General features: G+C 43.1%; 1 protein-coding gene across 3 annotated transcripts in view; it reads right to left on the bottom strand.

Annotated features, from left to right (window-relative positions):
- The window catches only part of aars1 (alanyl-tRNA synthetase 1), a 51168-nt gene that overhangs the window by 22882 nt on the left and 15675 nt on the right, over nucleotides 1-12611 (bottom strand). For all 3 annotated transcript variants that reach the window (XM_043707357.1, XM_043707358.1, XM_043707359.1), the window contains exons 7-10: nucleotides 12215-12360; nucleotides 8271-8379; nucleotides 6535-6685; nucleotides 4216-4340 (exon numbers count right to left, since the gene is read on the bottom strand). In XM_043707357.1, coding sequence (XP_043563292.1) covers nucleotides 4216-4340; nucleotides 6535-6685; nucleotides 8271-8379; nucleotides 12215-12360 — 531 coding nt within the window. The remainder of the gene's footprint in view (nucleotides 1-4215; nucleotides 4341-6534; nucleotides 6686-8270; nucleotides 8380-12214; nucleotides 12361-12611) is intronic.

Genomic DNA, 12611 nt, shown 5'->3' with positions numbered 1-12611 from the left:
TGTGAATTTAAAACAAAAATTAGTCACGCAGACAAATCAGATTCAAAAACTTAAAAAAGAGGTGCAAAATTTGTTTTTTTAAAGTTTCCTTTTATTAAGTCTTCAAGCAGTTTGACGGGTTGGTTAAACTTAAAAACAAAGTGCTAGAGAAACTCATCAGGTGAGGCAGCATCTGTGGAGAGAGAGAGAATCTGAAGTTCTGAAAGAGTCATACTCGAAATGTCAATTTTACTTCCCTCACCAGAGACCTGCCAGACCTGCTGAGTTTCTCCAGCACTTTGTTTTTATTTCAGATTGCCATTATCCCCGGTACTTTGCTTTTATTTTTGTTCTGTCTTTTTTTTGCCCCCACAGGACACTGGCTGTGGCCAGCCAGCTCAGAGTCAGTCACCTGAACTGAAGAGATTCTAATCTCATGGTTATTTTTTTTTGTATAAACCCCCACACTACCGCTCACCAGCTGCACTGCTTATTTTTCCCCAGCACTCATGTCGTGTGTGTGCAGATGTAGGACACAGTGAAGAATGAGTGCAGAAACCTTTATTTATTTTCCCCCACCAGGAAGAAATGAAACACCAGAGTAGCCAGTGACAAGCAGTGCCTTTCTCAACAAAGGACAATGCTGATTGAAAGGTGGATTACTGGCTTCACCATGTGCCCAATTACCATTCTATTGGGAACCAGATAAACAAGACTTTTACAATTCTTTACAGTGCTGTGGCTTGTCACTTCCTTGAAGAGATCAAGCAAATTGGGTGGACAGGACCTATCCTTTATGCATCCATGCAGACTGGATTATTGTTAAACAGAAAATTAACTTTACTTCTGATAATTAACTCCACTAATTTAGAGTGAATGGATCTTGAGTGGCCGACGCCTGTTGTATAACTCAATAGTGGAACCAAATTAGCCTCACTCCTAATTCTCTGCAGTGTTTTCAGAGATTCCCTACAAGCACTTGACAAATTCTCTTCCTAGCCCTTTTCTGTGTTGGGAACGGAGCACAGTCTCTTAAGGTTTAACTTTGAAGATGGACCATATGGTCCATGTTCAGCTTTCATCTCGTTAACTCACTGACTTTATTTCGCGATCTCTGCTTCAAGAGTAAACCTTGCTCATGTCTTCCTTTGTGAAAACTCGGAAAAAGGTATCAGCCAGAATATTTTACTCAACAACCTCAAGTTTTGGCTCCAACTTTCATAGTTTACACTTCGACCCTGGCCACACCTTACCATGGAATAATTAAAAGAATGGCTGTTACATAAAGCTTGCTCTGCTATTGTCTTTTATGGGGATTCCAGAGTTTCTTCCATTTGCACACTCAACCCAGTGTACCCTTTACAACCCAGAATATTTGAAAAGAAGCTGCTCTTTACGTCCATTTTGGGTTTTTTTCAATCCACTTTGGGTTACAACTCATTTATAAAGTACCATGATTGTGGTAAAACACCCCAAGGTATTTCACAGGGGTACTGCCGAACAAAATTTAACGCTGAGATATCAAGAGTTGACCAAAGGCTGGGTCAGAATGGTAGTACTGCTGAAGTGTGGTCACTTTGGGAAACACAGCTTTGTGTCATAAACAGCAATGTGTTAATTACTAGATAATCTGTTTAAGCAATGTTGAGTTTGTTTTTCATCCATTCACGGGATCTGGGCATCACTGGCTAGGCCAGTATTTATTGGCCGTCCCCAAGAGACAACCACGTTGCTGTGGGTCTGGAGTCACATGTAGGCCAACCCAGGAAAGGATGGTAGTTTCCTACCCTACGAACCTTAGCAAATCAGATGGGTTTTTTTAGAACAATTGACAATAGTTTCATGGTCATTGTTGGACTCTTTATTCCAGATTTTTGTTGAATTCAAGTTCCATCATCTGCCGTAGTGGGATTTGAATCCAGGTCACCAGAACATTACCTGGGTTTCTGGATTAATAGGCTGCCTTATAATACCACTGGTGGCCAAGCAGGTGGCTGGAGGAACACAGCAGCATCAGGAGCTGGAGAGGTCAACAGTTCAGGTATCACTCTTCTTCAGGTGATTCCAGCTCCTGATGCTGCCTGGCTTGCTGTGATCCTCCAGCCTCCTGCTTGTCTACTTTCGATTCCAGCACCTGTAGTTTTTCTTTGCCGCTAAAGTAATACCTCTCAGTCACTACCTCCCCACAAATGGCCAGCACACCACAGGGAAGTCCCTTGATTTTCTCTGAAATAGTGCTATGGGATCTTCTACACCCATCTAAAAGTATTTATAAACTATACTTAAGTATTAATTTATTAAACAACTCAAAATAATACAATACAACACGATGAGAGCACACAGATACAATACTTGGGAGGTGCAACCAGATGGGTTAAATCAGCCTAGATTCACAGTCTTTCTGTTGCAAACTCAAGACTCCTGACCCTCAAAAACTTTTATTTTGCCGAGCGTCCAAATGCACATTGGCTTGTGACAAAATCAAAACCAGTGGCTCAGTGGTTAGCACTGCTGCCTCTCAGCACCAGGACCTAGGTTCAATTCCTGTCTCGGGTGACTGTGTGTGTGGAGTTTGCACATTCTCCCCGTGTCTGCGTGGGTTTCCTCCGGGTGCTCAGGTTTCCTCCCACAGTCCAAAGATGTGCAGGTCAGGTGAATTGGCCATGCTAAATTGCCCGTAATGTTAGGTACATTAGTCAGGGGTAAATATAGGTCACGGGAATGGGTCTGGGTGGGTTATTCTTCGGAGGATCGGTGTGGACCTGTTAGGCCAAAGGGTCTGTTTCCAAACTGTAAGGAATCTAAGAATCCAGCTAAGAATCTGTACCCACAAGTAGTCTACCATATAACTACTAGTTATAAACTACAATAAACAAAGACACGCATGTGAATTCCTAGAGGCCTGGCATTCAAACTCTATTAACAAACAGATCAATTTGGACCCCATTTCCCAACGTCTCAGAAAAAGAACCTGAAGTGATATCACCCACCGCAACAGACCAAGACAGATAAATAGAAAGCGGGACAGAACACCAGTGCTTCACTGGAGGCTCACTCCGATGATGTTACCCAGCATGGTGACGAAACATCTGAAAACAAACCCACCAACTCAGCGAGCAAACTTACAACCTGAACTACTAACTAATTTACCAACACTGTGATGGAACATAGGGTACAACCAAACTAACAGATACCAAAATAAAACATATCACCCTGATAAACATCAAAAGGGACCATGCCACTTAAATCAGAGATGATATTAAAATCTGTGAATTAGTCTATTGTGACTAGGCCCAGAGGGCTCCAGCCAAGTAGTGGAGATTGTGTGCCCCTCCAAGACCAAATACCTGTCTCAGTGAGTGCACTAAAGGGGAATGGCCTGCAAGGTAATGTTGCCTGACTATAGGCAAAGTTAATGTGTTTGTGTTTCCTCTTATGAGGAAAGGCTGAGAGACTCGCGTCTATTCTCAGTGCAACAAAGGTGGCTAAGAGTGGGTTTGGTAGAGACATACAAGATGATCACAGGATTAGATAGGGTAGACAGTGGAAGTCTTTTTCCTAGGATGATGACGTCAGCTTGTACGAGGGGGCATAACTACAAATTGAGGGGTCATAGATTTAAGACAGATATCAGAGGCAGGTTCTTTACTCAGACTGGTGAGGGCATGGAATGCCCTGCCTGCCAATGTAGTTAACTCAGCCACATTAGGGAGATTTAAACAATCCTTGGATAAGCACATGGATGATGATGGGATAGTATAGGGGTTGAGCTGAGAGTAGTTCACAGGTTGGCACAAAATTGACAGCCGAAGGGCCTGTTCTGTGTTTTGCCTGTGCACAGTAGGGTCTGCTGGGAATATTACCTCTCGTATTAAAGTATCAGTAGACCAGGAGGAAGTGAGCACTGCAGATGCTGGAGATCAGAGTCGAGAGTGTGGTGCTGGAAAAGCACAGGTCAGGCAGCATCTGAGCAGCAGGAGAATCAATGTTTCCAGCATAAGGCCTATGTCCGAAACGTCGCTTCTCCTGCTCCTCAGATGCTGCCTGAGCTGCTGTGCTTTTCCAGCACCACACTCACCAACTATCAACGGACGCAGCAGATTGCTGCAAGAAATAGTGGTATATAAACAGATTTCCAACACATCCAGAACAAAGCTCTGCGATCTCTCAGAATGACAGCAGCAACCCATCATTCCACACCAGTGAGACACGACCCAGGTGCATGCACCAACTCACTTGAGCAGCCTTCTTCTCATTCTCAAAGCCCTCCAGGTCCACACTGAGTCCCTTCTCTTCAGCAATCAGTCCAGTTAAATCCACAGGGAAACCATAGGTATCATAAAGCAGCCAAGCAGTGTCACCTGGAAAAAGTAATCACATCATTGTATAAAATCAATGCCTGAGCAGAAAGCATCAAAATGTTACTTTTATTTTAATTTGTTCTAATGTGGATTGGAAATAGGTCTTTTCCCCTTCCCCTTTCTCTCCTGAAAGTAACGACTGTGACTGGATATGGTTTAAGCAGACATCCATCAGCTAGTATTTTCCAGCAAAGATTAGGGGTGAACATCTGAGATGGGAGATTATCTTCACACAGGTTCGCTGAGGCAGAAATACAGGTAAACATATTGCCCATGCCTTCCTAGTTTGAGGTAAGCTTTACGTAACGATTGGAAACCTGCACATCTATCTATTTCAACTGATCCATAGTGATCTAAGAGGGCTCTGGATCATGAGGCCAAAACATGAGCAGACCACTATAGCAGGTGAAGAATGAAATGCTGGTGTTTCAAACGTAAACAACCGAATGTAAAAGTGGGGAAGCTCTCCTGCAGCGAGACCACACTTGCAGTACTGTGCACAGTTCTGGCTTTCTTATTTGAAAGTAGAGACAATTGTATTAAAAGAATTTCAGAGAATGCTCACTCGGCTCATTCCCGGAGTGAAAGGCTTATCTAAACGGGGCAGCACGGTTGCTCAGTGGTTAGCACTGCTGCCTCACAGTGCCAGGGATCCAGGTTCGATTCCAGCCTCGGGCGACCGTCTGCGTGGAGTTTGTACATCATCCCCGTGGGTTTCTTCCGGGTGCTCCGGTTTCCTCCCACAATCCAAAGATGTGCAGATTAGGTGAATAGGCCACGCTAAATTACCCATAGTGCCTGGGGATGTGTAGGTTAGGTGCATTAGTCAGAGGTAAATATAGGATAATAGAGTAGGGGAATGGGTCAGGGTGAATTGCTCTTCAGAGGGTTGGTGTGGACTTGCTGGGCCGAAGTGCTTGTTTCCACACTGTAGGGATTCTATGATTCAGATTGGCCTATATCCATAGGAATTTAGCAGAGTGGAAAGTGATCTTATCGAAGCGTTTACGGGATCCTGAGGAAACATGACAGAGTGGATGCTGATAGGGGCCATCCTCTTATGGAGAGATTGGAACTAGAGGCACAGTTTAAGATAGTGGATTTTCGTTTTAAGGTGGAGATGTGGGGAAACTGTTTCACTCAAAGGGTCAGTAAAATGAGGAGTTCTCCTTCACAGAAAGCAGTATAGACAGGAACACTGAATTTATTCCAGGCTCAGCAAGTCAGATTTTTGACTGATAAAGGAATCAAAGGTTATGCGGCGCAGACAGGAAAGCGATTTGACACAACGTTCAGATCAGCCCACTCCCAAGTTCAAACTGAACGTCAATTAAAAAATATTACTGCATCAGTAAAAGTAATTCTCAGCACACAAATCATAGACAAATTCAGATTAAGGTTGATTTATCAAGTTACAGGTGTCAAATGCTTTCACTGCCATTTTCTTTTGCTTCTGATGGTCCGTTTGATTTTCTCCTGTCCCTTCCACCCCGAAGGACCTGCCTGAAGCTGAGCAGTGGCTCTAAAACAACACAGCAGAATACCTTAGAGCACTTCACAGGAGGTTTACCACGTGGGAGGGAGAGAGGGAGAGGGAGAGAGAGCGCATGTGAGACAGAGAGAGAGAAAGAGAAAAAGGGAGAGAGACAGAAATAGAGTGCAAAAAGGAGGGGGGGGGGAGAAGAGAGAGGGAAAAACAAGGGTGAGAGTGGGGAGGACATGGCCACCGATGATGGAAAGATTAAAATTAGGGATGCACATGAAGCCAGAATGGAGAGTTTTATAAATAAAAATAGATATCCGCCCACCTACGAAAAGTGTTCTTCCGTATCTACTCTATTAAAACTGGCCACCGATGATGGAAAGATTAAAATTAGGGATGCACATGAAGCCAGAATTAGAGCAATGCAGATATCCAAGGGAGCTGTTAAAAAGAATGGAGAGTTTTATAAATAAAAATAGATATCCGCCCACCTACGAAAAGTGTTCTTCCGTATCTACTCTATTAAAACTGCTCATGAGTAGCTCTCCAGACCCTCGCTGTCGGTGCTCAGATGAGTCATCATTGGGAACACGATGCCTCAGTGAGGGATGGGAGAACATACAAAAGCCCTGAAACCTCCCAGTAATAGAGAAACCAAGATACTCCACTCAGAAACCAAGACATAAATGTTTATTAAATTTCTTTACAAACCTGGAATTCTTTTATTTTCCCCCAAACTCTGGATCTTCCTCTCTAAGATACGACGGCCTCTGTTCAGTGTCTTCAAAAACTGCTCCTCTTCATCATTAATAATATCCTTCACCATATCTGGGTCTTTCTTTAGCTCTGGGAATGCAGCTCCCTGAAGAGCAAACAGTAAGCTATCCTGCATCATTTCAACTTAATCCACCTATTCAACTTCCCATGTTACTTTATTATAGTAATTTGAATGATAGAATTCTGTACAAGTGCAGGAAACACTACCATCTTTCAGAGAACAAATTGCTCATCTCCGTGTTTAATTGCTCTTAATTGGGGAACTTTGCAGATTTTTACTTGCCAATCCCTGGGTTCAAAAAAGCAGCCAGCATTTTAAAACTGGGTGTAACAAAATGCGACTGGGTGTCACACATCAGACAGGTGACTAGATTTTGAGGAAAACACAGTCAAAATAATTTTTAGCTGACGCCCATATCAAGCATACTGGAACAATGGTCTCTAGACATGAAATGAAAGTAACCACAATCTGAAATGACAATTAATTCACTGTTTTTATATCTCTTCTCTTCCCTCTTGCATTGTCCTCTCAGTCAGGGAGAAATGAGGGAACTGTCTAGAGTTGTTTAACAATAGCACTTTGCAATCAGTCCCAGGAAGGCTGAACAAAGAGACCTTGGAGTGCAGGTTTACAGATCCTTGAAAGTGGAGTCGCAGGTAGATAGGATAGTGAGGAAGGCATTTGGTATGCTTTCTTTTATTGGTCAGAGTATTGTGTACAGCAATTGGGAAGTCATGTTGCAGCTGTACAGGACATTGGTTAGGCCACTGTTGGAATATTGCATGCAATTCTAGTCTCCTTCCTATCGGAAAGATGTTGTGAAACTTGAAAGGGCTCAGAAAGGACTTACAAAGACGTCGCCAGGCTTGGAGGATTTGAGCTGAACAGGCTGGGGCTGTTTTCCCTGGAGCGTTGGAGGCTGAGGGTGACCTTATAGAGGTTTACAAAATTATGAGGGGCATGGATAGGATAAGTAGACAAAGTCTTTTCCCTGAGGTCAGGGAGCCCAGAACTAGAGGGCATAGGTTTAGGGTGAGAGGGGCAAGATATAAAAGAGACCTAAGGAGCAACTTTTTCACACAGAGGGTTGTATGTGTATGGAATAAGCTGCCAGAGGAAGTGGTGGAGGCTGGTACAATTGCAACATTTAAGAGGCATTTGGATGGGTATATGAACAGGAAGGGTTGAGAGAGATACGGGCCGGGTGTTAGCAGGTGGGACTAGATTGGGTTGGGATATCTGGTCGGCATGGACGGGTTGAACCAAAGGGTCTGTTTCCATGCTGTACGTCTGTATGACTCTGTAAGTGGCCCTGGAATAACCCAGGGTAATCTACTCTTCCGTGCAGTGCAGTACCAGGCCTGTGTCAGGCAGTCCTTGTTGACAATCTGGGCTAAGAGTTACCCAGAAATCTGAAGGTACTTGAAAAAATCCCACAAATATTGAAAACCTGAAGCAAATGCAGGAAAAACAAAGTGGCTGAAAAGGAAGAGGTCATTATTTCAGATGCAGACTGTTTGACAGGGGAGTGCGACAGAAAGATCTGCACCTGCAAAACACTGACCTCCCTTTCCTCCTCATGCACTCTCTGTGTTTTCATTCCCCAAGTGAAATCTTTTGTAAGGTCCCCAGCAAATTACAGTGAGGGCTAAGGATGTAACATACGTACCAAAGATTCCACCACAACATCAACCAGGGATGCAAAGAAACCCTTTGAGGCGTTCAGCTTCTCGTGAGAGTATCGCACTGCTCTTCGTAAAACCCTCCTCAAAACATACCTGCACAGGAAAAGATCTTTAATACCATTGGTTCTTTAATACCAACTTGTGCAGGAGCATGGCAAAACTCGCTAACTGTTCCAGATTCTATAACAAATACAGATAAAGAAAGCCTAAGCATGCCTACTTGAGTGTTTACCTGCTTCCCCTTGTGACACCCCTTTGGTAGCAGACATTATAACAATGAGGCAAAAAAACTCTCTCAATCTGAATGTGGCACCCAGATTGCTGTTTTGAAAGGATGGGAGGAAAACGGTTTTGAGTTTGTACGGAAAGAGCAAACCAGCCAATCCAAGTCAGGACATCTGGATTAAGAATAGATCGATCCAATCTGGCGAGCAGAGGTTCATAGCTGTGTGCTTCTGCAAGACTGCTGATAAACTCCGGAGGTGTGTAATGAAATAACGGCCTGGGAACTTTTAAATACGTTTCAATTTGGCCCCTCCATGCTGCTCACATTCCATCAAAGAGTGTTCTTCGATTCCACTTTTATCTTCCTTTTCAGAGCTTTGCAACCCTGCTGCACAGTAAGAGTTGTGTGTTGGGAGGGTCAGCAACTGGCCCTGTACCGAGGAGCTACTCTTCATATGCAAACCCTGGCACGTTCTCTTCAGGCATTTGCAGGAAGGGAGGAGACAGCAAGACAGCGAGTGGGAAACTAGAAGCTGGAACTCTAGTTTGAGGTTACCTTTCCTCAACTCTGTTAAAGCACTCCCATCGCTACCATATTTTTGCAGCACAAAACACAACATCTAGAGAACTATATCTTGGTCTTGTATCAGGGAATAATTTGCTGTTGATTTGTTTACAGAGAAATGACCTTACGTCATCTTAAAAATGGAATACAGTGATGAAGGAATTGCAAAACATAATTTCTCTGTGACCTTGCAATAAAGCAAATGAGCTTCAGAGGTCGTGGAAGAGATGAAAGAAAACAAACACATTTAATCTACTATAAAAATTGTAAACCTTTTCTTACTTATTAAATGTACATTCTCAAACTGCAACCACGTCTGGTATTTGTTTTCACATACAGCTTGAAATTATTCATATCCCCATGGTAACAACGAATCTATGATTCTAAGGTGTGAATCCTCAAATTATTGAGGTGCAGCAAAAGAAATTCCAGACAAGGTGGCATTGACACCTTAAAATTTATAGCTCGACCCAATAGGAAATGCAACACTGAATGTCAGCTGTCATGGATTTAGGAAGTTTTTAAATGACAAAAGACGTTTAAGGCTGGTATCTACAAAAAAACCTTATCAGTAAAGGTCAGAGAATTCAAAGGTGGCTTCCAGATGGATCTGACTCTCCCTCCCACGTACGTTTTGTCCCTTAGTGACCAGGCAGAAGCACAATGTTAGTTTTCATATGTAGACTGATGACATCCAGCTCTAGCACACCACCAACTCTCTTGATCAGGTAACCAACAGTCCTAGATTTTACGGGGTCTCTAAGTACTTGAGGCAATTATCCAGCGTCTTTGATTGGTCAAGGCCTGGACACTTGATTCTATATTTGTTAAGCGGTTAGAAAACATGGTGATAGCACTGAAGAGGGTACAGAGGAGGTTCATCAGGATGTTCCCTAGGATGGAGGAATTGTCAGTGTTGTGCATGAATAGGGTGAAAAGCCAAAGTCTTTTCTCTGGGGTGGGGGAGTCCAAAACCAGAGGGCAGAGGTTCAAGGTGAGAGCAGAAAGATTTTAAAGGGACCCATAGAGGCAATCATTTTATGCAGAGGGTGGTGCGTGTATGGAATGAGCTGCCAGAGGAAGTGGTGGTGGCTGGTTCAATAACAACATTTACAAGGTATCTGGAGGAAGAGGAAGGATTTAGAGGGACATGGGCCAAATACTGACAAATGGGATTATATTATAGGATATCTGGTTGGCATGAACGAGTTGGACCAAAGGGTCTGTTTCCATGCTGTACACCTCTGTGACTCTATAAGAGAGACGCGATAGCTTCGATTGTTTTCTTTCGAGTACAAAAGACTTTGATCAGATGGGTCAATAAGTGGCAGGTGGAGCTTAGTTTAGATTAATGTGAGGTGTTGCATTTTGATAAGGCAAATCAGGGCAGGACTTATATACTTAATGCTAGGGTCCTGGGGATTGATGCCAAACATAGAGATCTTGAGGTGCAGGCTCATAGTTCCTTGAAAGTGGAGTCGCAGGGTGGTGATGAAGGTGTTTGATTCGCTTGCCCCTTCCCCCAGCAACCCATGAGCATTAAACACCCTCTTTCCCCACTGCTTCTGTGCTATACAACATTTTTGACTATATGATTGATGTGTACAAGATTATGAGGGGTACGGGCAGGGTGAACAGAGTGACTTCCCTTTGTTGAGGAGTCAATCACGAGAGGCCATAATTCTAGAGCCAGGGGAGGAGATTCAGAGAGAATTTGGGAAAAACCTTTTTTCACTCAGCGGGCGGTGGGAATGTGGAATGCACTGCCTGGGAAGGTGGAAGAGGCCAGAAACTGTACAACTTCTGAAAAATATTTGGATGAGCCCTTCAATTATCATAAAAGTCAAGGATATGACTCAAGTGTAAGAAACTGGGATTAGCACAGTTTGAGTGGTAGTTATGCCAGGGCAGACTCAATGAGCAGATGGGCCTTTTCTGCGCTGTATGAATCTTTGAAACACTGGCTAGGTCCCAAACGAAGCAATTCTGGCCAGCACAATTTAACGGGGATATCAAGCCTTGGAAAGATTTCTGAGGATGGCATCAAAAACAAAAAGGTTTCAGATGAAACGAGAGAAACTGGGGCTGTTCTCCTCAGAGCCAAGAAAGTTACAGGGAGATTTGACAGAGGTGCTCAAAACCACGATAGCGTGACTAAGAAATTGTTTCACGTGACTGAAGAATAGGTATCCAAAAGAGACACAGTAATTGGCAACAAAAATAAAATCTAGATGAGGGCAAGAATGTTATGATTTAGAATGCATTGCCCAACAGGATGATGAAGAATAATTTTCAAAAGGGAGTTCAAACAGCTTAAAGGGGAAATATTTGCAGGGCTATGAAAGAACAAGGGCAAGACAGAAGCACTACAGGACTGAATGGCCTTCAGTTCTTGAGCTTTTTATGCTTTTAATCTGCACTCTCAAATCATTAAAATGGAAAAAAGATAATGCAAGCTCCCGATAACTCATTCCAAAGTTATCTTATTTGTATTGAGTGTAAAGCTATTTTTTAAAATCGAGAACATTTTCACCCGTGTATCTGCTGATGCTTGAAGAATTTCTAGTCAAATTGCTCAAAAAATGGTTTCTAATTGTAGAGTTGTTCCAGAGAATCAAATATTTTACAAAAAATTCAGGTCTAAAGAGAAATCGGTAAATTAGGCAAAATGTTTGAATATGATCTTATATCACACAGGAGGTCCATGTTTAACACAAGGACTGCAGCAGTTCACCACCACCTTAAGGGTAGTCAATAAAAATTGGTCTCATCAGTACCATCTACATCCTGTGAAAGAATAAAACCAATAACTGGGTGGTCAGCTTTACATACTGGTCGCAAACATTTAAAGGCTATTTTAGCGGCCGGTGATTCAATTAATGGTTTGTAGGATCAAAGATATCAGTTTGCAGCAATTAATAAGTGGCGAGAAGGATAAGCCAGCATCTGCCAACTTAGAATTGGAAACGGCTTGAGCTCTGAACAGCCGTGTCCGAGCTGAGACAAGGCCAAGAACTGGGGACCAGGTCTGTGTCGAGCAACACAGCAATGAAATAGTTTGTCTTCACTTGTAGGGACTGACGCAATGTCAAAGTGGATGCATTCAAATGCGCAATTTCCTAATGTTTTCCAACTTACCCTCTACCAGTGTTGTCTGGTCTGCCTCCATCAGACAAAGCAATTGTTATGGTCCTTGCATGATCTGCCAGCACTCTGTACGCCATGTCTATTCCGTCAACATCCTCAGAGCCCACCTTCCCAGTGTATGGCCTGGCTCCAGTGCCCTAAAATTTATGAATGAAGAATTGAATATGTTGCTTCCAAACCAGAGCAGCACATGATGGATTTGAATAGCAGTGAATTGTCAGAGACGCCTTCTCTATTAAGGTAATATGCACATCTGAGCTGTTGTTCCTTATTACATTTTGCAAGAGCAGTGAGTGGTGTTGCTCTTTGGCTGACAGCCCTGGACTCCTGACTTTCTGATATCAGCGGATACTTCATTCAAATAACATGACTCATGAGGAAGCCTCAA

The sequence above is a fragment of the Chiloscyllium plagiosum genome, chromosome 17, assembly GCF_004010195.1.
Source record: "Chiloscyllium plagiosum isolate BGI_BamShark_2017 chromosome 17, ASM401019v2, whole genome shotgun sequence".
NCBI classification, from domain to species: Eukaryota; Metazoa; Chordata; class Chondrichthyes; order Orectolobiformes; family Hemiscylliidae; genus Chiloscyllium; species Chiloscyllium plagiosum.
This window is presented reverse-complemented; position numbering and strand designations above follow the sequence as displayed.